Source organism: Podarcis bocagei (genome assembly GCF_964188305.1).
Source record: "Podarcis bocagei genome assembly, chromosome: 8".
Classification (NCBI taxonomy): Eukaryota; Metazoa; Chordata; class Lepidosauria; order Squamata; family Lacertidae; genus Podarcis; species Podarcis bocagei.
This window is the reverse complement of record NC_138133.1, coordinates 88,949,175-88,974,415: the sequence shown is the minus strand read 5'-3', so window position 1 is coordinate 88,974,415 and position 25,241 is coordinate 88,949,175. Positions and strand designations below refer to the sequence as shown.

General features: G+C 46.2%; 1 protein-coding gene across 9 annotated transcripts in view; it reads right to left on the bottom strand.

Annotated features, from left to right (window-relative positions):
- The window catches only part of ADGRB1 (adhesion G protein-coupled receptor B1), a 385,256-nt gene that overhangs the window by 169,680 nt on the left and 190,335 nt on the right, over positions 1-25,241 (bottom strand). For 5 of the 9 annotated variants that reach the window (XM_081204321.1, XM_081204324.1, XM_081204319.1 and 2 more), the window contains exons 5-11: positions 24,746-24,910; positions 23,336-23,499; positions 16,654-16,828; positions 14,058-14,222; positions 8,463-8,564; positions 1,692-1,798; positions 336-530 (exon numbers count right to left, since the gene is read on the bottom strand). In XM_081204321.1, coding sequence (XP_081060447.1) covers positions 336-530; positions 1,692-1,798; positions 8,463-8,564; positions 14,058-14,222; positions 16,654-16,828; positions 23,336-23,499; positions 24,746-24,910 — 1,073 coding nt within the window. Of the gene's footprint in view, positions 1-335; positions 531-1,691; positions 1,799-8,462; positions 8,565-14,057; positions 14,223-16,653; positions 16,829-23,334; positions 23,500-24,745; positions 24,911-25,241 lie in introns of all 9 variants that reach the window. The other 4 variants (XM_081204325.1, XM_081204320.1, XM_081204327.1 and 1 more) reach the window with 1 other exon arrangement.

The window sequence follows — 25,241 nt, the reverse complement described above, 5'->3', positions numbered from 1 at the left end:
CTGGACCACCGTATACAACCGGATGCTGAAATAGATGGACCCAAGTCTACAAATCATGAACGCAGCCATATGGGTCCAACAGTCTCATCACGGATTCTTGTGACAGTGTTCCACCAACGTACGCATGGACTTTGGGAAAGTAGAAGGTGAGGATGAAATGAAGATCAAGATTGAGAAAACTGCACATTAAAAAAATGTACAGAGCAGAACCACAGTGGCCTCCTAGCATGTTGGACACATTTGCCAGGTAATTCAGAGCTCCAAACTCCAGGGAGAAGACTTTTGGAATCATCTCTCCTTGCTCAAGCTGTTGGATCTCCAACCTGCCGGCTCACCTGTATGTCACCAGTAGTGGGGCTGTAATAAGCTCTTCGGAAGATCTCGGTCATATTCCTGAGTACATCGATGGTCGAGAGCAGATCCCCACTGTAGCTGGTCCCATCCTGAGAAATCTCCACCAGGTTTTGCAACACACCCGACACCCCTTCCCCTATCAAACCCCGCTGGGCTTTTGAAAGATGATCTCTTGTCTGGGGAGACAGAAATTGACATGTGTTAACTTAAAACAGGGGTGGTGAACCTTTTTCAGCAACATGCTTACCTTTGTACACTGGGCTGTATCCTAGTCCTATAAAAGCTAGAAATGTTTTTCTCTCTACCTACCTTATTCTCTCCACAATTTAACCAGTTTAAGCCAAGAAACACACTATTTAAGGCTTTGGGCTAGCCTGGTGAGCTACCAGTGTGTAGCCTTATTTGAGTTCACCGATTGGGTCTGCGTTGCTCCGGGACAGGAGGAAGGAAGTCAAGTGACACCGAGGTTGGTTCAAAGAAAGAGTTTATTCTGCTCTCCGGATAGCAGAAGGCACTTGCGTGATGAAGTCCACAGCAGGTCCAAAGAAATGACAAGTTTTGTGCAGTATATATATCCTCCAGGCACCCTCTCCCTCCTTCCCATATAAATCCAACCACGTCAGCCTATGTACGCAGGTTGACATCACATATGTTCTTGCTCTGGTATTCTTAACCATAAAAGGGAATTCCTTCCTGTACTTCTGACCATAAAAGGATCTTCCTCTTCCTACTCTTATCCTGGAGGAAGAGGTCATCATCTCCGAGAACACGCTTTGGCGTTGTTCCGGACTTAGGTCTGTGCATCTTTTGTGGTCAGCACATAAGATAAGGTACAAATGTGTCTTCTCTGTTCTCCTAGTGCAGTCAGGGTCATCCCTGCCGTCACAAACTGATAAAGGAGAGGGCTCTGAGCACGGCCAGGTTTTTGTTTATACATTGACTCAGAGCTCAAGTTAATGGATTTTAGCTAAGGAAAAATAGGGATTTTGGTGCAGTTTCAAACTGCCTGCACAGTCAGTTTTGGGTTTGGGAAACCCATTCCTTCACCAGGACTTGGTTGCTCTATCAGTCACAGAAAAGAAAACCTGGCCATGTAACATCAACTTCTGTGATTGGAAGGCAGTATGAAGTCTCTGGATTGGATGGGTCTGGGATATAAATACTAGAAACCTTGAATTCTCTCCATGATTGGTCAACAGAGCAGCACCTCCTGCTTGCTATACTTCTCCAGTGCATCCTCAACTCCATCCACTGAGCTAGGGGACTCTGAGTTGGAGAATGCACATTACAGGTCTGGATTTAGGTTCCCAAGGTCCTAGCTCAGCCTCAACACTCACCATCATCTGGATGTTCCTGTAGTCAATGGAAACACACTTGACATATGTTGGAAGGGTCCAATAGGCAATGCCCTCTTCATCCAGCATGCACCGGCGTAGGATCAGCCCTGAAGGAGAGCAGAAAGGGGACAGTCAAGCACATTGCCAGTTGGCTGGTGAACTTACAAAGTCTACCCACAACAGCATTGATCCTTATCAGTCCAAGGAAGGAAGTTGGTCAACATGAGAAAATCAAGCCATTATAAACCGAGATAGCTGCTACTGGAGATGATTGCTGCGTGGTTGCAGAAAGGAGTAGAATGTGTGTGAAATAGGAAGATTCTGCCTTCAGGGAACAGTGGCAAAGTCCATTTAGTTCCAAAGTGAAACCTGCCCTCTAGTTTCTTAAAAATTGTTCTCTCCCCATGACAGAAGCTTCTGTTTTTTCTGTCTCATTTGCAACGTATTTCATTTCACTATGCATGTGGTTGAGCTTACCTTATGGTACTAAGAAGACCAATGGTGGTGTCCATTTTTTCCTTTCCAATACACATCCTTCCTGCACTCTGCAGCCTCCATGGCTGCCCCAAGTGCTTCCTGCTTTGAAAAAAGTTCCATGAGAGGACCTATGCCATGACTTCCCCTGGGACTTAACTGAGGTCCCAGAAACCACAGAGTTTGGCTACTGAATGCCTGAGATGGATGCAATCACTGATTTTAGTTCTAAGGGAAGTCGTTCCTTTTATCTTAAGAAAATCTTCCACACTTTTAGCAATCACATCGCAATTTCTTTTTTAAAAATCTGTGCTTTAAAATAAAGAAAATAATAAGCACAATAAAAGTAATAAAAGCTGTCAGGCCCACAGTAGGCAGCCTCCCTACCTTCCTGTATCCACAGTAAAGCTCAGGCCCCCAGGAAGGCTGCAAAGTGCAGATCATAAGGATTGTAGAATGAAAGAATGGACACTCACAAACACCCCAGGCCACCTGGACTGTAAGGTAAGCAAGCACACACGAGCAGACACAAAATGCTTTGCAGCCCACCCATGGAATTTCACCAACACTGAACATAAGTGCATAAGGAGAGTTTGCAGGATCAGGCCACTAGCTCATCTAGGTCAGGAACGTGTCTTCATAGTGGCCAGCCAGATGGTCCTAAGGGAAACCAGTGAGCAGGATCCAAGCGCAAGAGTAGTAGTAGTAATAATAATAATAATAATAATAATAATAATAATAATAATAATAATAATAATAATAATAATAATAATTTATTATTTATACCCCGTCCATCTGGCTGGGTTTCCCCAGCCACTCTGGGTGGCTTGCAACAGAATATTAAAATACAGTAGTCTATTAAACATTAAAAGCTTCCCTAAATAGGGCTGCCTTCAGGTGTCTTCTAAAAGTCTGATAGTTGTTTTACTCTTTGACATCTGGTGGGAGGACGTTCCACAGGGCGGGTGCCACTACCGAGAAGGCCCTCTGCCTGGTTCCCTGTAACTTGGCTTCTCGCAGTGAGGGAGCTGCCAGAAGGCCCTCAGATCTGGACCTCACTGTCCGGGCAGAATGATGGGGGTGGAGATGCTCCTTCAGGTATACTGGACCGAGGCCGTTTAGCGCATTAGAGGTCAGCACCAACACTTGAATTGTGCTCGGAAATGTACTGGGAGCCACTGTAGGCCTTTGAAGACCGGTGTTATGTGGTCTCGGCAGCCACTCCCAGTCTCCAGTCTAGCTGCCGCATTCTGGATTAGTTGTAGTTTCCGGGTCACCTTCAAAGGTAGCCCCACGTAGAGCGCATTGCAGTAGTCCAAGCAAGCGATAACTAGAGCATGCACCACTCTGGTGAGCCAGTCTGCAACTCTCCCCTCCTGTGGTTTTCAGCAACTGCTGTTCAGAAGCATCTCTGCCTCCACCCATAGAGGAAAAGCACAGCCATGGTGGCTAGAAGCCAACAATAGCCCTCGCCTTCCATGCATTGGTCTCTCTCTTAAAGCCACCCTAATTTGGTGGTCCTCTAAGTTGGTGGTTTCCTTCTCCCCTTTGATCATTTCCGAATGCTGTTTCTTTCCTCACTGATTGATGGAGAAAAGTTGGGCAGCAGAGGGAGGAACACAGGAGAAATTTTTGGCTCAACAGCAAGTGCAGCCCATACAGGTGGACACACATCATTGCTTGCTCAAGAACCACATGGGAGAACCTATAGTCAGGAAATAAATATTCAGCAGCAACAACATCTTTGGGAACCAACAGGCAGTTACTCATCATCCTGGCAAGAGCTAATGTCCACTGCCTTCCATTACTCTTGTCTCTCCTAATTTAGAGTGATCCTCTTGTTTGGCAGTTCCACACCTTTGGGACTCACAAGCTAAAGTGGTGGGGTCGGATCGAACAAATGAGGCCACCTTAGCTGACCCCTTCCTTGCCATGGACGTGGACACACGCTCTCCCCATCAAGAGCCCCCAGAGGGAGCCGTTTTCACCAACGCCACAGCAGGGCATCTCTCTCGAAACCGTTCAGCAATTCATCTTCGGACACGGTTCCGAAACGCCAGCTGCTGTCCTGGCACATCTTCTGGCTTAGATGTCCAGAGAAGGCAGCTTTGGCACAAATAAGCCACAAGATTGTGGCCAGAGCTTCTGCTCCACAGCCACAGCAGCCAGAAAGATGCATCTCAGTTTTTGCAAGAACAAATTGTCTACTGTGTCTACCACTGTGATCCACGCGATGGTCACCTCCAGACTGGATTATTGTGACTCGCTCTATATGGGGCTGCCCTTGAGACTGACCCAGAAACTCCAGCGGGTGCAGAATGCCGCGGCGAGACTCCTTACGGGGTCCTCGCTACGAGATCACATTCACCCGGTGCTATACCAGCTGCACTGGTGGAGTACAGGATCAGGTTCAAGGTGCTGGTTTTAACCTTTAAAGCCCTATATGGCCTAGGACCCTCATACCTACGGGACCGCCTCTCCTGGTATGTCCCACAGAGGAACCTACGGTCTTCAAATAAAAACATCCTGAAGGTCCCAGGCCACAAGGAGGTTAGGCTGGCCTCAACTAGAGCCAGGGCTTTTCGGCTGTGGCTCCAATCTGGTGGAACGCTCTGTCACAAGAGACCAGGGCCCTGTGGGACTTGACATCTTTCCGCAGGGCCTGCAAGATGGCGCTGTTCTGCCAGGCCTTTGGTTGGGGTACAGTCTGACTCCCTCTCCCCTTTCATAAGAACTTGCATGAAAGTGGCCTCCCAATTTTTCTCACAGGCCCATATAACTTCAGCACAAACAGTTGGGCCTTGTGAGCATTTAAGGTCCCCAACCCTAATCTGCGGGTTGCCATCTGATTGGATTTTATTCTGATCCTGATCTGATTTGGGGATGTATTTTAATTGATTGTCTGATTTTATGTTAATGTGTTATACATTTGATGTTAGCCGCTCTGAGCCCGTTTTCGGCTGGGAAGGGCGGGATATTAATAATAATAATAATAATAATAATAATAATAATAATAATAATAATAATTATTATTATTATTATTATTATTATTATTATTATTATTTCCAGTCCCAGGGCAAGTTCACATTGAAAAATTCCTCTGCGTCTTCTGCCTTGCTGCCTAGTTTTCTGAATCTTGTTTGCTTCAGACAATTAAGGTTTGCTTCAGACACGCTGCACTGAAAGAATTCTGAGAACTGTAGTTTAATGATACCCTGTGAGGGATAAACTATAGCTCCCGGGATTATGTTCTTTTTTGAGGTGGTATGATGTGCAGCGCGGGTGGCACTGTGGGTTAAACCACAGAGCCTAGGGCTTGCCAATCGGAAGGTCGGTGGTTCCAATCCCTGCGACGGGGTGAGCTCCCGTTGCTCGGTCCCTGCTCCTGCCAACCTAGCAGTTCAAAAGAATGTCGAAGTGCAAGTAGATAAATAGGTACCGCTCCGGCGGGAAACGGTGTTTCCGTGTGCTGCTCTGGTTTGCCAGAAGTGGCACAGTCATGCTGGCCACATGACCCGGAAGCTGTACGCTGGCTCCCTCGGCCAATAAAGCGAGATGAGCGCCGCAACCCCAGAGTCGGTCACAACTGGACCTAATGGTCAGGGGTTCCTTTACCTTTTAGGATGTGCACACAGCCCAAGAAACAAACTTTGAGAAGAATCTCTGCTGCTACGGACACGGCTGTTTCTTGGCTCGTGTCTCCCCTTTGCCATTGCAAGGAGTGACTTAAAGAGTTTCCGTTCATTTGCGACTTTAATCAGATAAAGATTCAGATCTTGTTTGTTTTGCAGTATTTGACCACTAAACTTCCATTTATAATTCAGGGAGTGTGTGAGTGTGTGCAGACGAACTGAGGGGACCGCGGACTGCATTTGTCCATCCATTTAATTGGCTGGTGAAGGGGCTCTATGCATTCAAGTGAGTAGATCTCTAATTGACAGCAGATTCGGCTCAACTGGGTCCTCCTTGCATTGAGGATGTGCATTGGCACCCGCACAAAGGCCAAATGCAGAGATAGTGGAGGCCAACTAATCTGTTGTGCCAGCACAGTGATTTTTAGCTGTGCATGTAACTCCCCCTCCCCTCTCCCTGTCCCCCTGAATCTGCTCCAGAGTTGGGGGAACCCCTGGCAGAAATTTAAGGGGTGCACATTGCGCTTGCAGGGAGAGGAGAGCACAGCAATGTTACATAGCATAACTAAGAGTCATTGTGCTAGTGTAATTGTTTAGCAGGATGCGACCGCCAGCCACTGCATGAGTCAGGAGTGGGAGATGGGACTAATAATAATAGTAGTAGTAATAATAATAATAATAATAATAATAATAATAATAATAATAATAATTTATTATTTATACCCCGCCCATCTGACTGGGGTTCCCCAGCCACTCTGGGAGGCTTCCAACAAAATATTAAAAATGCACTAAAACAACAACACTGTCCAATCTCTCGGCCTCCTTTCCCATGCTCTCCCCAAGGAGGTTTGGCTTGTGCTTTCATGATGCACCTTCAGGTGCCAGATGAAAACGTTCCTCTTTAACCAGGCCTTGGGCTGATTGACATCTGCTGCCCTTTTAAAATGTGTTGTGGAAGGCGGGGTTATCAGGTTGCCATTGTTTTTGTTTTTTATTACCTATTTTGTGTTTTTTTATATTGTAATTTTATGCTGTGAACCTCCCTGATGTCTATGGGTATAGAGCATTATATAAATCGTTTCTCAGTTTGGTCCTTTTACTGGTACATGTTTTTGTATGTTTGTGGTATCTAATGCCTTGTGACTTGTCATTATTTTTATTGATTTTTAGTGATTATAGTTTTTTTATTGATTTAGATTTTTATTGACTATAGTTTGGCATTTCTTTCTTGTAATTGATAAGTGCAAACTGTTTAATTATTATTTGCTTATATTTAAATTTACTGTTTACTACAGTTTATATGAATATAATTTTGAATTATGGTGCTGGAGGAGACTCTTGAGAGTCCCATGGACTGCAAGAAGATCAAACCTATCCATTCTGAAGGAAATCAGCCCTGAGCGCTCACTGGAAGGACAGATCGTGAAGCTGAGGCTCCAATACTTTGGCCACCTCATGAGAAGAGAAGACTCCCTGGAAAAGACCCTGATGTTGGGAAAGATGGAGGGCACAAGGAGAAGGGGACGACAGAGAATGAGATGGTTGGATGGTGTTCTTGAAGCTACCAGCATGAGTTTGATCAAACTGCGGGAGGCAGTGGAGGACAGAAGTGCCTGGCGTGCTCTGGTCCATGGGGTCACGAAGAGTCGGACACGACTAAACGACTAAACAACAACAAATATGAATATAATAGTAAACTGTATATATGCATTTCCAGGTTTACAAACAGCAAGAGAAAGAACAATTAAAATATAATCAATATGATACCTTTGACCTTCTCTCCCCCCTTTTGTCTATCCTTATACCAAAGTTTGCCCCCCCCCGCATCTTACTCCAATTTTAGCATCTTTAAACACCCCCTAGTTCTTCTTTTAACTACAAGTTTTATGTCAGTCCTACTAATGATTTTAATGGTTTACAATATTTTTAAAAATATGTTATGTACTTTCCCCATGTCTTATTAAAATTTGATTGTTCCTGGTTCCTAATTCTTCCAGTCAGTTTTGCCATCTCAGCATAGTCCATCAATTTCATCTGCCGATCTCCCTTGGTAAGGACTGCATTTTCTTTCTGTCTCTGAGCTAGCAAAGTCTGGGCAGCTGTAGTAAGTTTACTATTATATTCTAATGGATTATTGAATATTGCTTTATTTGATAGAAGTTGTTTATTTTAAAGTTTTGTTTTTTTGCATTGGATCAGATAGTTTGATCTCTGCTATCTATTTTGTTGTTTCTTCAGCTTGTAAAATGCCTTGCACGTAGCAATATAGAAATATAGGTATACAAATTAAAAGTGAAATGAACATGAAATATTAAAAATAATAAACATTCTTAATATGTATGCGTGGTACCCACCCACAGATAAACAGAAATTCAAGAGAAGTGGAAGAGAGAACATAGGATCCACAAAGACACAGTTTCATAGTATCTGAGAAACTTGTAGGGAATGGACTGGGTCCCACGGCTATACAGCCATGTGGAGGGGAGCTTACTGTGATGAACTTGAATCCAGAACCATGAACCACTTTTCTGACAGTTACTGAAATCTGAAGTCTGCACCCTAATGTCCTATGTGACCTTGCAAGAGGTCCAGGCCATTTGAGGTGTCAAGACATCATCCGTCGCCATAGAGGAGAGAAGGACCACGTCAGGCCACCACTACTTACCTGTGGCGTTCCGGGGACATCGAACAGCTGCAGATTCTCCTCCTGGAGTCTCCTTCCAAATCACAGAAGCAAAGTTATCTTCGTCACAGATTTCATGGGGCTCTGGAAAGGAAGAAAGGATGTGGCTGAATTTAGTACGTCTGCTGAGACGAAGGAAGGAAGGAAGGAAGGAAGGAAGGAAGGAAGGAAGGAAAGAAACTGAAAAGGGGAAGATGGGTGAGGGAAAAAGAAAATGTGGGCTGACAGTGGTGAATGAGAACAGCCATCTGTTATATCAAGGAACCTCAGAATTAAGAACTGCTTAAGTAGAATATGGGGATGCGGGTGGCGCTGTGGGTTAAACCACAGAGCCTAGGACTTGCTGATCAGAAGGTCGGTGGTTCAAATCCCTACAACGGGGTGAGCTCCCGTTGCTCGGTCCCTGCTCCTGCCAACCTAGCAGTTCGAAAGCATGAAAAAGGGCAAGTAGATAAATAGGTACCACTCTGGGAGGAAGGTAAACGGCGTTTCCATGTGCTGCTCTGGTTTGCCAGAAATGGCTTAGTCATGCTGGCCACATGACCCGGAAGCTGTACGCCGGCTCCCTCGGCCAATAAAGCGAGATGAGTGCCGAAACCCCAGAGTCGGCCACGACTGGACCTAACGGTCAGGGATCCCTTTACCTTTACCTAAGTAGAGTATGCTTAAGTAAAGTGTGGTTTAAACAAACAAACAAACAAACAAACAAACAGACAGACAAAATAAAAAAATTCCTTCCTGTAGCACCTTAAAGACCAACTAAGTTAGTTCTTGGTATAAGCTTTCGTGTGCATGCACACTTCTTCAGATACACACGAAAGCTTATACCAAGAACTAACTTAGTTGGTCTTTAAGGTGCTACAGGAAGGATTTTTTTTATTTTGACTATGGCAGACCAACACGGCTACCTATCTGTAAACAGACAGACAGACAGACATATATGGATTCTAGAAATTTAGGAAGTTTGCTAGATCTCCACAAATCTACAAAGCGGAATGTGGGTGGCGCTGTGGTCTAAACCACTGAGCCTCTTGGGCTTGCCGATCTCTAGGTGTGGGCTCGTAGATCTTTATACACACGCATACCAAAGTGATAATGTAGAGAAAACAGGTGGAATTCAACCACACAGAAATGTCTAACCACTGAGCCTCTTGAGCTTGCTGATCAGAAGGTCGGTGGTTTGAATCCCCACAATGGAGTGAGCTCCCGTTGCTCTGTCTCTGCTCCTGCCAACCTAGCAGTTTAAAAGCACACCAGTGCGAGTAGATAAATAGGTACCGCTGCAGCGGGAAGGTAAACAGTGTTTCCATGAGCTCTGGCTTCCATCGTGCGCCAGAAGCGGTTTAGTCCTGCTGGCCACATGACCCAGAAAGCTGTCTGTGCACAAACACTGGCTCCCTCTGCCTGAAAGCGAGATGAACGCCACAACCCTGTAGTAGCCTTTGACTGGACTTAACTGTCCAGGGGTCCTTTACCTTTACCATTAGCTATGACAGCTAAATGAAACTATCTTGGTCAAAAGCTTGGAATACCAGATGTGTTTGTTTGTGTGTGTGTGTGTGTGTGCATGCAGGTGTGCATTCACACACATCCACAGACAAGTTTCATGTCCTGCTTGCAAGCTTTCCATAGGCCAGTTCCATAGACCAGCTGCCTTGCAGGTGTTTCTGGACTATAACTCCCATGATCCTTGATCATTGGCTATGCTGGCTGGGTCTGATGGGAACTGGAGTCCAGCTACACCCAGAGACCACCAGGCTCCACATCACCTCTGCCATTGGAATCTAGTTGTCACTGTGGGAAACAGAATGCTGACCGAGATGGATCTTTGGTCTGATCCGGCAGCGCACTTCCTCCATCCTCACCCCTAAAAAAACCCTGTGCAAATACACTCACGGAAATGCCTGGAGGCGATTCTCTCGTTCCGAATCTGGGAGAAAGCTTTGAGCACACACAAAGGAACCCGGCTCCTGGCCTGAGTAGCACAACCCTTTATGTGGAAAAGTTATTTATGGGACATAAAGCAGTGAAAGCTGTCATTGGGGTGTTAAAGTCATTTCTCACCAGTAAGCACAGGGAGGAGGGGGACATATATTTCACAGCTTTCAATTGCATTTTCTATTTTATTGGGCATGTAAAGCAACTTGTAAACAAGAGGGGGAGCATACATAGTCTGGGTGGAAATGGAAGAGAAAAAGGAAAGGGAATGACAGGCATGGATAAGCCCCAGCAGCTTCTCATGGAAGTCCCCATCTCCTAGAATTTGACACTGAGCCGCAGCAGGATTCCACCATGCCAGGAATGACGTGCCAAAGAGATGGGCACCTAACTGGTGCAGGAGCAGCTGTTGGTGGCTTGGAATCAATGATCCTGACCGTGGCTGCAATTTGTCAGTGTCTAGCCAGCAAGGTTGACTTCGGAAGGTCGCAGAGCACCGTTTCAGTGTGTGGGTTGCTGCTATCCAAGACAATTAGTCAAGGCCGAGCACCCAGCCTTGGTGGGTAATGGACTCGACATCGGTGCTTGAACTAGAAATACGCTCTGCTCAAGACTTGGGATGCAACATGATGAGCTCTGCCATGGTTTCCACCCACCTGCCTTCTTGGCTGCATTTGGAATTGGGGGTGCAATCTTTCATCGTTACCATGAAACTGACCGGCATAGGGACCGAGGGCATCTTCACACATTAGTCTCAAGGCAATAGATATACAGTGGTACCTCTAGTTACAGACGTTTTCAGGTTACATACGCTTCAGGTTACAGACTCCGCTAACCCAGAAATAGTACTTTGGGTTAAGATGAGAACAGAAATCGTGCTCCGGCAGCGCGGTGGCAGCGGGAGGCCCCATTAGCTAAAGTGGCGCTTCAGGTTAAGAACAGTTTCAGGTTAAGAACGGACTTCCAGAACGAATTAAGTACGTAACCAGAGGTACCACTGTATAACCTCCACTGTCAAACAGCTCTTGCCATCCACAAGTTCTTCCTGATGGTTAGTTGGGAGTCTGCTTTGTTGTCATTTGAATCTATTGGTTTGGGTCCTACCAATTGGAACACCAGAAAAATAAGCTCCCATTTTGTACCGTTTGCCCCAGTTCCACCATGGCTGAGCTCTGACTCTGACTTGACTGACCAAACCTGACTGGAGTCAAGGTGCTCCTCAAAGTGTTGCTGCTTGCTTGGTTTCTATGTCTGCGGCAGAATGCCTTCCTCTCTGCGGCGGAAGCAGTGGGGCAGGAGAGCAGGAAGAGTGCCGTCTCTTGTCCTTCTGCCACCTGAATCGGCTGCATCACCCTGCATCATGCATGGGCTGGTTCTGGCTGGCTCCATCTTCCATGTGGCAACCCTTCAGATATTTGAAGATGGCTACCATACCATATCACTTCTCAGTTTTCTCTCCTCCAGGCTAAACATACCCAACTCCCCAACTCCTTCCACCAAGAGATAGCTAGCTAGCTAGATAGAGGAAAATATGTAGAAGCAGTAGGAAGTTTGAGAAATGTGGTTTTAAAAAATGCATGTTTTGATACAGCTCAAGTTTTCCTTTTGGAAAAAGAAAGGAAGAATGTGTTTGTTTTGGAAGCAGGACAAAAGGGAACAAGGAATTAAAAACATTCACAACTGAGCAGAAGGCAAGGTGGCCGATCTGTCTGTCCTTAAAAGTAAAGGTAAAGGACCCCCAGATGGTTTAGTCCAGTCCTTAACTAGCTCAATACAGTGGTACCTCGGGTTACAGACACTTCAGGTTACAGATGCTTCAGGTTACAGATTCCGCTAACCCAGAAATAGCACAGTGGTATCTCAGGTTAAGAACTTAATTCGTTCTGGAGGTCCGTTCTTAACCTGAAACTGTTCTTAACCTGAAGCACCACTTTAGCTAACGGGGCCTCCTGCTGCCACCATGCTGCCACTGCATGATTTCTGTTCTCATCCTGAAGCAAAGTTCTTAACCCGAGGTACTATTTCTGGGTTAGTGGAGTCTGTAACCTGAAGCATCTGTAACCTGAAGCGTCTGCAACCCAAGGTACCACTGTACCTCGGGTTAAGAACTTTGCTTCAGGATGAGAACAGAAATCGTGCGGCAGCGGTGCAGCAGCAGCAGCAGGAGGCCCCATTAGCTAAAGCGATGCTTCAGGTTAAGAACAGTTTCAGGTTAAGAACGGACCTCCGGAACGAATTAAGTTCTTAACCCGAGGTACCACTGTATTAGCTGTGGTGCTGGGCTAAGAAGGAGATCAGCTCTGCAACCCTCTTTCCACATTCCGCTTGCAACTGTAATGCAGGAACCAACCACCAGAGTCTTGTCCTCAATTTCACCCTTTCAACTTTCCCTCCTGTGCTCAAGTACATTCCTGGGAAACAAGGCATGACACTCTGTATTAGGGACGCTCATTAGAAATGCAATCCGCCACCTTGCCTGAGAGTGTGGGAGTGCTCCATTTCTCAGGAGGGGATAACACGATGCCTGTAATTTTTAATATCCCTTTGTAACAAAAGCCATTTTACAAAAGGAAGCACGCAGCACTGGGAGAATTTAACATCTAACCCAATTACGCTCAATGGCTTTCCTCCTTTTTTAAAACCAAATTATGTTGATATTTGATGTTCTTCCTCTTCCCCCTTCTCTCTAGGGCAAAATAAGAATGCAATTGCATTTAGACATTGATCTGACGGCTACAGGATCCGAATGCCCATACTTGTCAGGCCAAAGGCTGGCCAGGAATCTTGGAGGCAATCAAAGGCCAACAACAGCCAGATTAATTCTTGTTATTTTACTGCTGCATTTTATTTGTCTGCGAACCACCTTGAGGCTCCTTCTTTCAAACTCATTGTCATCATCCAACCACATGTTGGATGAAGGCCATCAGCTTGATACCCCTAGAATCACACACACCCTCCCCAGGAAAAAATAAGCCATACTTAGAGCGGTGAGAGTCCCATGGACTGCAAGAAGCTGAAACCTATCCATTCTGAAGGAAATCAGCCCTGAATGCTCACTGGAAGGACAGATCCTGAAGCTGAGGCTCCAAGACTGTGGCCACCTCATTGGAAGAGAAGACTACCTGGAAAAGACCCTGATGTTGGGAAAGATGGAGGGCACAAGGAGAAGGGGACGACAGAGGATGAGATGGTTGGTCAGTGTTCTCAAAGCTACCAGCATGAGTTTGACCAAACTGCGGGAGGCAGTGGAAGACAGGAGGGCCTGGCGTGCTCTGGTCCATGGGGTCACGAAGAGTCGGACACGACTAAGTGACTAAACAACAACAGAGCCTTTTGATTTCCTAGTGGGACCAGATGGACACTCTGGCATCAGTGCACTTCACAAAGCAAGAGGTGTTCTACCTACCTGTGAGTTTCCTGCCCAGAACCACTTGACCGTTCTGATCAGCGGGCCAAAGAGTGTAGGCAGCTGAGGGGCAGAATTTGCCGCTCGCAGGGAAATATGCAGGTTTTTTACTCCAGTGCCCTGCAGTGCAGGAACCACTGCTAATGCACAGTTTTAATTAGGATATAAGAAGTGTCTGCTTGATTAGGCCAATGGCCCATCTAGTCCCTTCATCTCCTGCAGAAATCTCTTACCTGGACATCTCTTCTCATTACATTGCTTGTACTCCTCTTTGGGACCTTGACATGCGTCTCCTCCATAGAAAGGGCCATAGCAGACACGGTCGCGTTTCTGCGTTCCACCTCCACAAGTGGTGGTACAGCTCCCCCATGGGCCCCACACTTGCCACTTCCCATCCACTGGAGGAGAAAGAGAGAAAATGTAATGTAGGGTTCCTTCAGGGGAGGGTGGAGATCTGGGGTTGTGGGCACACAATGCACTCTACGTAGGGCTATCCTTGGATCTGGTGTGGAGAAGAAGAAGAATTGGATTTGATATCTGGCTTTATCACTACCCAAAGGAGTCTCAAAGCGGCCAACGTTCTCCTTTCCCTTCCTCCCCTACAACAAACACTCTGTGAGGTGAGTGGGGCTGAGAGACTTCAAAGAAGTGTGACTAGCCCAAGGTCACCCAGCAGCTGCATGTGGAAGAGCGGGGAATCAAACCCGGTTCACCAGATTACGAGTCTACCACTCTTAACCACTACACCACACTGGCTGTCAGCTCCAGCTGGTGCAAAATGCTGCGATTGGACTATTGATGGGGTAAATAAGTCCCGGCACATAACTCAAAAGCTTGCACTGGTTGCTCAGACATGGCAGAGCCAGGATCAAGGTCCCTCCTTTTAAAAAATAATAATATTGAAGCAAATCAAATAAATTGATACAATAAACATAACAGAGGCACAAAAAACCAGCACAATGTATCTGTGAGAGACTTAATATTAGGTTGGTAGAATACTTAAGACCATTAAGAAAACCAAATTTCATGTTGTACTAGGGACAGGGAGTCCTGTGTTGCTACATTTGTTGAAAACAAGATAGAATCCCACCAAACTGCATATAATTTTTTCCTGGGTTCTCCAAGCTTTGGCATGTGATATTTTTCAGCTATTGCTAAACTCCACATATTTTTCTACCAAATCAAAAATTGCAAGTCCTGTAAGGTTTTCCACTTGGGGGCCATTGAGGTTCTCAAATTGGCTCTCAACCAGGGGTGTAGCTAGCTGCTCCGGCACCCGGAGCTGCGGGGGCGGGGCGAGCCTCCCACAGGGGCACCGCGGCGATCCACAGCGAGCTGCCAACAGAGTCCACCTGATGGACACAAGCCCCACACTGCCATTTCAGGCAGTGTGGGGCCCCAAGCCACTGCGTCATTCCCAGGATAGACGTGTGGCTCAGGCGTGCTGCACTCCAGGCCCCACGGTAAGTGCCGCCCCCCCCCCAAGGTGTTCCATTTTGTCAACCCGCTCAAGGATGACACCCGGGTTGGACCTCACCCCCCCCTTCCTGTGCCCCTGCTACCAACAACTTTGGTCCAAGACACCTTAAGGTATCCTGTCTGAGGTCTACAGAGGAGTAACTGTTTGTGGTCCTCCACAGCATGGATGCATGGCATGTGCTTAGTATTCTGGACCCAGTTTTATTGGACTTCCTCCAGTTGAGGTCAGACAAATCCCCTCCTTGTTGAGCTTCCAGTGCCTACTGGAGATGACTTCTCCTTCTCCTTCTCCTTCTCCTTCTCCTTCTCCTTCTCCTTCTCCTTCTCCTTCTCCTTCTCCTTCTCCTTCTCCTTCTCCTTCTCCTTCTCCTTCTTCTCCTCCTCCTCCTCCTCCTCCTCCTTAGTTAAGCAGTATCAAAATTGCTTAAATAAACAATACTAGGAAGTAGCTTGTGCTTAGGAATATGTGTTCCAAATTGTTTCAGCTCCATTATGTGGCTCAGCAGAGATGTACACAGAAAATGTTGCTACTGAAAGACTTGCTGTATAGTAGCTTTCCCCAAAATGAGCATGTTCCAGACGTTTTGAACTACAAATCCCATCTTTAGTGCTTCAGCTCTAAGCACCTGGATGGCAATAGGTTGGGGACAGCTGCACTGAAGTTTATTTCTGTTGGCAAACTAGTGCTCCTTACAGGGCAAAAGGCAAGCATCAAACACCTTGTAAGAAACTCCTTAGGATGGGGGCTATCAGTATCTCAGCTGTGCCAGCTGTGGCTGATGGGATTTGTAGTCCATAACATCTGAATGGCACCCATGATATCACAGATCTTTCAGTAGCAACTTCTCCCATGTGTATCTGTACTGAGCCACTTACGATGATCATAGAATCTTAAAGTTGGAAGGGATGCCAAGCGTCATCTAATCTTCTTTTTCTTCTTTGGTAATCACTCTTAGATGAGTAAGATTGTCTTCCATAAACACGGTTTTAACAATAAGTCCGTAAGTGACCGTGGAGGCCAATTCTGGATCCACACATTCTTCCACAGTGGGGACATAGGTTTCCGGGCGGGAGTTGATCATGGTGAGGGTTTGCTAAGGGAGCTTTCCTCTTAGCACGTTTCTCTCTAGCGTCCTGAATTCGAGTGTCTTCAAAACCCATGACACCTTTGGTAAAGGCTGTTGCTTCTTGATTCATAGTCTCCCTTCCAATTTGAAACCATACCAGACCCTGCTTAGCTTTGCAAAGGTCCGAGCAGTTTTACTGCCATACTGAAGCTTGTTTTGCAGGTCAGCCATGCATTGGTTGACTCCCAAAGGGGCAGAGGGTGACCCACACGCTACTACTGACCTGGGCACTGTCTTAGGAAGCAGTCTCGGCTCTCCACCCAGTGTCCTTGGCATTCGGCTCCCCCGTACGACGGCCCATTGCACTCTCTCGTCCGCTGCTGGGTGCCGTTGGAGCAGCTGGTGGAACAGGAGCTCCAGCTCGACCATTCATTCCAGTTGCCGTCCACTGAGTGACCCAAAGAAGGAAAGAAGGAAAGGCAGAATGTGAAAACCGCTTTTGCACGGAGATATAGCTTTATAAAAATAGTTGTGTGTCTTTGTTTCTCAGTTTGATCCTTTTACATGGCTTTGTATGCATTGTGGTATTTTAATGCATTTTCATTTGCAGTTACTTTTATTTGAATTAATTTTGGGATGCATTTTAATCGATTGATTGCTTGTTTTTATGCATATTGTATTATTTATATGATGTTAGCCGGTCAGAGCCCGGCTCTGGGCGGGTAGGGCAGGGTACAAATAAAAAATTATCATTATCATTATCATTAATCATAGTTTAGTAATCGTTCATTGCAATTGTTAGGAATGAAGGCTGTTATTATTATTTTCTGACATTTTGAGAGTCAATTTTTATTTTATTTTATATATGTTATATCATTAGTTCTTCAGTTTCCCAATCAATTCTCTCTTTAAAAAAAATAAAATATGGTTTTCAGGTTTATACATTTCAATAATTTTACAATCAACTTAACATTTCAAAACTCGGCTTCCTTCCCCCTTTTTCTGTGGTCCCTTAAATTTATTTATTATACTTTCTGTATATTCCAAATTAACTCATTTATTCATCTTCTTTAAATATATACTCTTATAAAACTGCAGGTTATTACAACAATCCAGTTTTGTGAGTTAATTTTATTGTGTACTATTATATTCTAATAAATTATTGAATATTGCTTTATTTGATACAAGTCGTTCCATTTTAAAGTTCTGTTTTATTATGATTTTTTTGTATTGGGTCAGATTATTATAAGGTGTATGTTCTTTGTTGTATATTTTGTTGCTGTAATATTTTGTTGTGTATTTTGTTGTTTCTATAGTAACACAGAAAGGCAGTCGAGAATCTCACAGTGGCCAATCAAATGCCTATGGCGAACCCACAAGCAGGATGTAAGAACGAGAGCCCTTTATCTCCTGTGGTTTCCAGCAGCTGGTTTCCAGAAGCATTGATGCCTCCAGCTGTGGAGGGCAGAGCCTAGCCACTGAGTCTAGCAGCCATGCACAGCTCTCTCCTCCGTGAATTTGTCCAGTCCTCTTTTAAAACCATCCAAACTGGTGGCCATCACCAGGGCCGGATAATAATAATAATAGTAATTTATTATTTATACCCCGCCCATCTGGCTGGGCTTCCCCAGCCACTCTGGGAGGCTTCCAACGAAATATTAAAATACCATAATACATCAAACATTAAAAGCTTCCCTAAAGAGGGCTGCCTTCAGATGTCTTCTAAATGTCTGGTAGTTGTTTTTTTCTTTGACATCTGGTGGGAGGGCGTTCCACAGGGTGGGCGCCACTACCGAGAAGGCCCTCTGCCTGGTTCCCTGTAGCCTCACTTCTCGCAGCGAGAGAACCGCCAGAAGGCCCTTGGAGCTGGACCTCAGTGTCCGGGCAGAATGATGGGGTGGAGACGCTCCTTCAGATATAATGGACAGAGGCCGTTTAGGGCTTTGAAGGTCAGCAGCAACACTTTGAATTGTGCTCGGAAAAGTACTGGGAGCCAGTGTAGGTCTTTCAAGACCGGGGTTATATGGTCTCGGCGGCCACTCCCAGTCACCAGTCTAGCTGCCACATTCTGGATTAGTTGTAGTTTCCGGGTCACCTTCAAACGTAGCCCCACATAGAGCGCATTGCAGTAATCTAAGCGAGAGATAACTAGAGCATGCACCAGTCTGGTGAGACAGTCTGTGGGCAGGGAGGTTCTCATCCTGCATACCAGATGGAGCTGGTAGACAGCTGCCCTGGACACAGAATTAACCTCCACCTCCATGGACAGCTGCGAGTCCAAAATTACTCCCAGGCTGCGCACTTGGTCCTTCAGGGGCACAGTTACCCCATTCAGTACCAGGGAGTTTCAGGAGGTTTGATGAAGCCCTAAGCTACTGAAGGTAATGGGGCCTTTTATATATCCAGCTGTCCTTTGTCAACAACAAATTGCCTCTGCTCTTTGTGTTGAATAGATGCTATATGGTAATTGATGGACCTAATAGGTATCTCAAGCCATTTGCGCATGTTGCCATGCAACCAGTCCATGCAGAATGTAGGCACCCTATATATAGAAAGGAGCAAACCAGTAATATTTTAGGGAGGAGGCTAGCAGGCGGGGCCCATGACTTACATCCTAGGAGCCTACACACCACAAAACACTGTTGCTGTGTGTAGGTTTTATTTTATTTGTTTTTTAACTTATATTTTGGAACTGTACATCCAGTTTTTTCCCCTTTAATTTTTTTGGCCCCCCCCCAAAGAGTTGGGCCCTAAGCTATAGCTTGTTTAGCTTATACATAAATCTGGCACTGGCCATCACTATCTCCTGTGGCGGTGAGTTCCACAGTTTAACTACACACTGCCTGAAGACGTGCTAGTTGTGCAGGATGAACGGGCTTTCTTCAACTGATGTCTTTCAGAAATTGCTGGACTCACAGCTCCCATCATCTCTGACCACATGCCATCCTGACCAGAGCTGATGGCCAACTGTAGAGTCCCAAGTTGGTGACAGATAAGGCAAGCTTTCATGCCAGATGCAGGCAAGAGGGTGAAGCCTGTTCACAGGGAAGCAATTTACTGAATCCTCAGGGCTGGTGTGCATGTTTATGTGTTTAACTGTCAAAACTGCTTCCATTTTGACAAGACGGTTTTCTCCCTGACATTTCAGCGCCATCTACTTCTGTAATCTGCAGATAAGTCATGGGTGATTTGCACTGCCAGGGCTAAAATAATAATACCGTCAGGTTTTCATTGGGTGGTCGGAAAATGGAAAACCAAGACATGTCTATTTTAAGCACCAAGTTTCTCACCTTTAAGGCCCCCCACGTGCCCCGGTGCAAACTTCGGAACCCGCTAGATAACGTACCACTTCAAAGAAGCCAGCCAACTCCAGCCTAACTCAGAATGCACAATTACTTGCATCACTTAATTAACGTGAATAGGCGAAGGAGTTCTCCAGTCTGAAATATCAGCCGTAATTTATCATTCAGCTGGAAAAAGCCCCCTTATGCCAAGTGCAGGTTAGGAATGAAATATGAATACTTTTATTAGAGAGATATATCTTGAAATATTTCCTTACATGACAGACCCACTCTAATTATTTCTGGAAGGCTTCAGCTCATTAGCAGAGGGCTCATTATCTCTCTAGCAGGAGGAAGTCCGAGTGTCAATTCCTAACAAATTGTAAGGCTGGAAGGATCCAGGAGGTCATCCAGCCAACCCAAAGAAGGATTTTCTAAGTATGCAACCACTGCAGATCCGTCCAGAAAACCCAGCTTGAGCATTCTTGAGGAAGTGAGTCAAGCCAGAAATGTAGAAGAGTTGCCAGCAGGGCAGTTCTGCTTTTTCCTTCCCCTTATGAACAGTCAGATGTCTCCAGAAGTCCCCAGGCAGGGCAAGAAGTCATGAGATTTGTTTTTCCAGGAGCTGACATCAATGGCACATTAAAAGAGCCTGGTGGATCAGGCCCATCGCCCATCTAGTTCTATATCCTGTTCTCACAGTGACCAACCAGATTTCCTAGCAGAATTCAAGCAAGGACAGAGCTTGGGGAAGGGAGAGAGATTTTCTCAACATCTACTTAAAAAATAAACAAATCAGCTATCAGATCCTAATCTCTCATTCAATCAATCAATCAATCAATCAATCACATTCTACCATAGAATCACAGAATTGTAGGGTTAGAAGGGACTGCGAGACTCATCTGATCCAATCCCCTGTGCGATGCAGGAAGCTTTTGCCCAACAAGGGGTTCAAACCCATAACCCTAAGATTAGGAGTCTCACGCTCTACTATCTGGGCTATCCCATCACTCAGCTCAGTTTCCCATGGGGCCAGCTCAGTTTCCCGTGGTTCCCATCGGGTGTCGTGGGAAGAACGAAAACAGGCTCTGGAATGAGACACTTGCCCTAGACATTGATGTTGGTCACTAGGGAGGCAGAAGAGCTTCAACACCCCCCAAGTTCACTTGTTTTGTGAGGGACGGTGAAAATGGCTAACAGTCATTTCTATGAAAGGGGAGACAAATGTTGCAGAGACAGCAGAAGGTGCTCACCCTAAGCCTCGGTCCTGTATACCTGAAGGAGCGTCTCCACCCCCATCATTCCACCCGGACACTGAGGTCCAGCGCCGAGGGCCTTATGGTGGTTCCATCCCTGCGAGATGCCAAGTTACAGGGAACCAGGCAGAGGGCCTTCTTGGTAGTGGCACCTGCCCTGTGGAACGCCCTCCCACAAGATGTCAAAGAGAACAACAACTACCAGATTTTTGGAAGACATCTGAAGGCAGCCCTGTTTAGGGAAGCTTTTAATGTTTGACGCACTATTGTATTTTAATATTTTGTTGGAAGCCACCCAGAGTGGCTGGGGAAACCCAGACAGATGGGCAGGGTATAAATATGTTGTTGTTGTTGTTGTTGTTGTTGTTGTTGTTGTTGTTGTTGTTGTTGTTGTTGTTGACTTAGCTATGTCAGTCATGAGCCCTAAGGAGGATGAAATGTGTTTGTAGATCCTTACAAATAATGAAGCTCTCCTCCATCATGTGAGCCAGTATCTCTCCACATTGGATATCATAGGGAAGCGAGTGATAAAATAGTCGGATAAGAAACCCAAGCATCCGATCATTTGTCCAAGTGCTTCCTTCTGAAAGCCCAGCACTTCATTTACCCCGAGTCTCACTGCACCAAATCAAACAGCAATCAGCCAGCCAGAGCTTCTACTGCAATTAGACACTTTGTCCCCTCTGACTTCCCATTCCTCTCCCTTCTCTCCTCCAGCGAGTAGCTCATTCTCCAAGAGTCCCTGCCGCACGCCAAACAACTGCATTGTGCCCGCAACGGTGAGTTGTCATTGTTTGCCGTTATAAATCCCCGGAACAATAACCGATGCAGCCGGCGAGGCTCTAAAGCACTGAATTGCTCTCATTGTCCCTTTCTGACTGCCTCCCCAATTTGGTGCCCGTTTGGCGTTTGATTACCATTGTGCTCACCAGTAGACATTAATCAGACTGGATGGGGTTGCAGCGAGCTGCTTCCCTGTAGATTGCTCTTTCATTTGCTGCAGTGGTTTAAGATAATTCACATACACACACACACACACACACACACACACACTACCCATGGCTGCCTCACTTTTTTTTAAAGAGGCTGTATCTGTCTGGGAAGTCTGTTTGGAGAGCCAATGTAGCGGCCTCGGTCCAGTATACCTGAAGGACCACCTCCACCTCCATCGTTCTGCCTGGACACTGAGGTCCAGCACCGAGGGCCTTCTGGTGGTTCCCTCCCTGTGAGAAGCAAAGCTACAGGGAACCAGGCAGAGGGCCTTCTCGGTAGTGGCACCCACCCTGTGGAACACCCTCCCACCAGATGTCAAAGAGAAAAATAACTAACAAACTTTTAGAAGACATCTGAAGGTAGCCCTGTTTAGGGATTGCCTTCAGACAGCTCAGGCATTGGATGACTGCGTATCCTCCACCATTTCTCCAATAAAAATAGGGACATCCTAAGGAAAAGTGGGACATTACGGGTCCAAATCAGGAACTGGGATGGCTTCTCTAAATCAAGAATGTCCCTGGAAAATATGGACACTTATTGGGGGTGGGGGTGTCTGGCTTCAGACTGCTAGATTTTCATCATTTCCAGGCACTTTTTCTCCATTGCACTTCCTTTTTGACTGTCCAGTACACACTCGGATGTCGACAATGTTGGGTATAAACAACCTTGCATGCCCCCAGCCAGAAAAGGGCAGGGTTGAGACTGTTAGGATATAGTTCCGTTCCACCTTAAAAGGGAACAGGCATGACTGTTATGTGTCACGCGCCTGTTTACCAAATGCCCCCATCTCCCCAGCAGTATCCCAACACAGACTAACAGAAAGTCAGGGGCAAATACACTTTGTGGTTTCTCACTAAACCCCAAGCTCCACCCTTTACTCTCCCTCTCACCTCTTCCCTGCATGAGGCAGCCATGAAACAAACTTCCACAATGTATACTTAGAGTCCAAAGCCAACCTTGTAAATATGAATACACTATTAAAAAAACCACCCTTCTTTTATCTTTGCAATTTTCAAATTTCTGTCCATACCATGTTATTTCAATGGGCTCATGGTGTGTGTGTGTGTGTGTGGAAGGGAGGAAGGTAGACACTAATGAAGTGAAAATTGTGTCAAACTGCATTTGCGCAAAATTTGGAAATATGAGATTGAGAACCCTTCATCCACCGTCTCTCCATTTGGTGCCTTCCAGATGTTGCTGGCCGAGGCTGGTGGGAGTTGCAATCCAAACATCTGGAAGGCCCCAGTTTGCAAAAGCCTGCTGCAATGCATGGTTTCCTCTCACCTAGAAAACAAGGGGAGGCAATTTGGAACTCTCAGATATAGGGAGAAATTATGGTATGGAGCCTCCAAGTTTCCTAATTCATCGGTGCCCCTTTGAGCCCAAAACCTCACCTGCTGAAGAGCAAGTGGGAAAGTTTCTTTGCCAACTTACCGGGGCAAAGTGCAATGTTGCAGAACTTGGTTTGCTTTTCGGGTCCTTCGCAAGGGTTGCCGCCAAACTGAGGAGGTTTGCAGGTCCGTGTGCGATCCCTGTACCCTCGGCCACAGGTCGATGAGCACAGGCTCCACGGAGACCACTCGTCCCATGTCCCATGGACTGAAATGAAAGCAGAGGAGGTCAACCAAGGAGCTGTCAGCTTGGTTATTGCTCATCTTAAGCATAAGAAACTTGCATGCCTCTAGTCAGCAGAGGGAAGCGTTGAGACTAGAAGAGAGGGGGAAATGTACTTTGTGGTCTTCTGCCAAACTCCCAAGCTCCACCCCATCTCTCTGCTGCATGAAGCAACCGTGAGAAACTAGCTCCCATCTTGTAGACTTAGAAACCAAAGCCATCCTTGTAAACACGAAGAAGTTGTGTTTTATTTACTCTTTTAAGTAATGCTAGTGATGTGTGTATGAGACAGGAGGTTTCAATGAGGTTTATTCCTGGGGGATAGTACCCATCTTCCCATTAGTATCCAAAAGGTGCTGTGGGTTAAACCACAGAGCCTAGAACTTGCTGATCAGAAGGTCAGCGGTTCGAATCCCTGTGATGGGGTGAGCTCAGTCCCTGTTCCTGCCAACCTAGCAGTTCGAAAGCACGTCAAAGTGCAAGTAGATAAATACCGTAGGTACCACACCAGCAGGAAGGTAAACAGCATTTCCGTGCACTGCTCTGGTTTGCCAGAAGCGGCTTAGTCATGCTGGCCACATGGCCTGGAAGCTGTACGCCAGCTCCCTCGACCAATAAAGCGAAATGAGCGGCGCAACCCCAGAGTCGTCAACGATTGGACCTAATGGTCAGGGGTCCCCTTACCTTTATATTACTCATCTTTCAATTAGTATCCAAAAGTAAACAATAAATAAATAATCAGGTCATTTTTTATGGGAAGCTACACAGACAGAATGAATCCCTCCAACACCCTGACCTCAATAATAACCTTGCTTGCTTGTTGATTTTTTAAAAAAAGAAACCACTCAAGTTGGCAGCATTTTTCGGCCAGAGTGAAGTCAGTGGATTTGTGAATGTCTTGCAAGATGCAAAGCAAGTTTCTATCTCTTTAGAGAGCATGGATGAAATGTCAGAATGATAGGGGTAGCTGAATACAATCCATTTTCCTTGGGCTGCGGGCTTTACCACCCGGTGTAGGTAAATAGAGTATGCATACTAATTGCAGAAATTTGCTTAGGGGGTGGGAGGTAATCAACTCAGGTTGCAGAATTCCGCTTCCTCTGTTGCAGAAGTCACGTGACCTTTGAGCAGAGCCTTTTCGCATGCAGATGACTAGATAGAGCGCCTACTTCCTTGCGGTTGGGGAGGTAGCGGCAGGGAGAATTATAGGTGCGGTGTGGAAGGTCATCACCTGGACAGACGGCCGAGTTGTTGCATTGCCGCTGCTCCCGGAGCGGCCCGCTGCATTGCGTGCTGTAGGAATACGACACACAGAACCTCGTCCTAGTCTGCCAGCCCTCCCCGCAGGTGGTCGAACACACGCTCCATGGGGACCACTCCTCAGCAGCTGGATCACCTGTCGGGGTGCAGAACATGTGAACATCTGGCCCAGTGTTGTCTGCTCCAACCTGGTGGGGGGGGGGCTCTCCAAAATGCTGACCAGGTACCATTCCTGGCCCTCCTACCTGGCAGTGGCCTGGGACAACATTGCATGTAAAGTGGGAAGTATCCAGCATGGTGCAAATCCAAAATCCCATCATCTCCCATCATCTTCCCCCCATTGCCATGGCGGCTGATATTGCTGGGAGAAGCATTCAGAGCTGGCATCATCATCATCATCATCATCATCATCATCATCATTTTTATTTATACCCCGCCCTCCCCAGCCAAGGCCGGGCTCAGGGCGG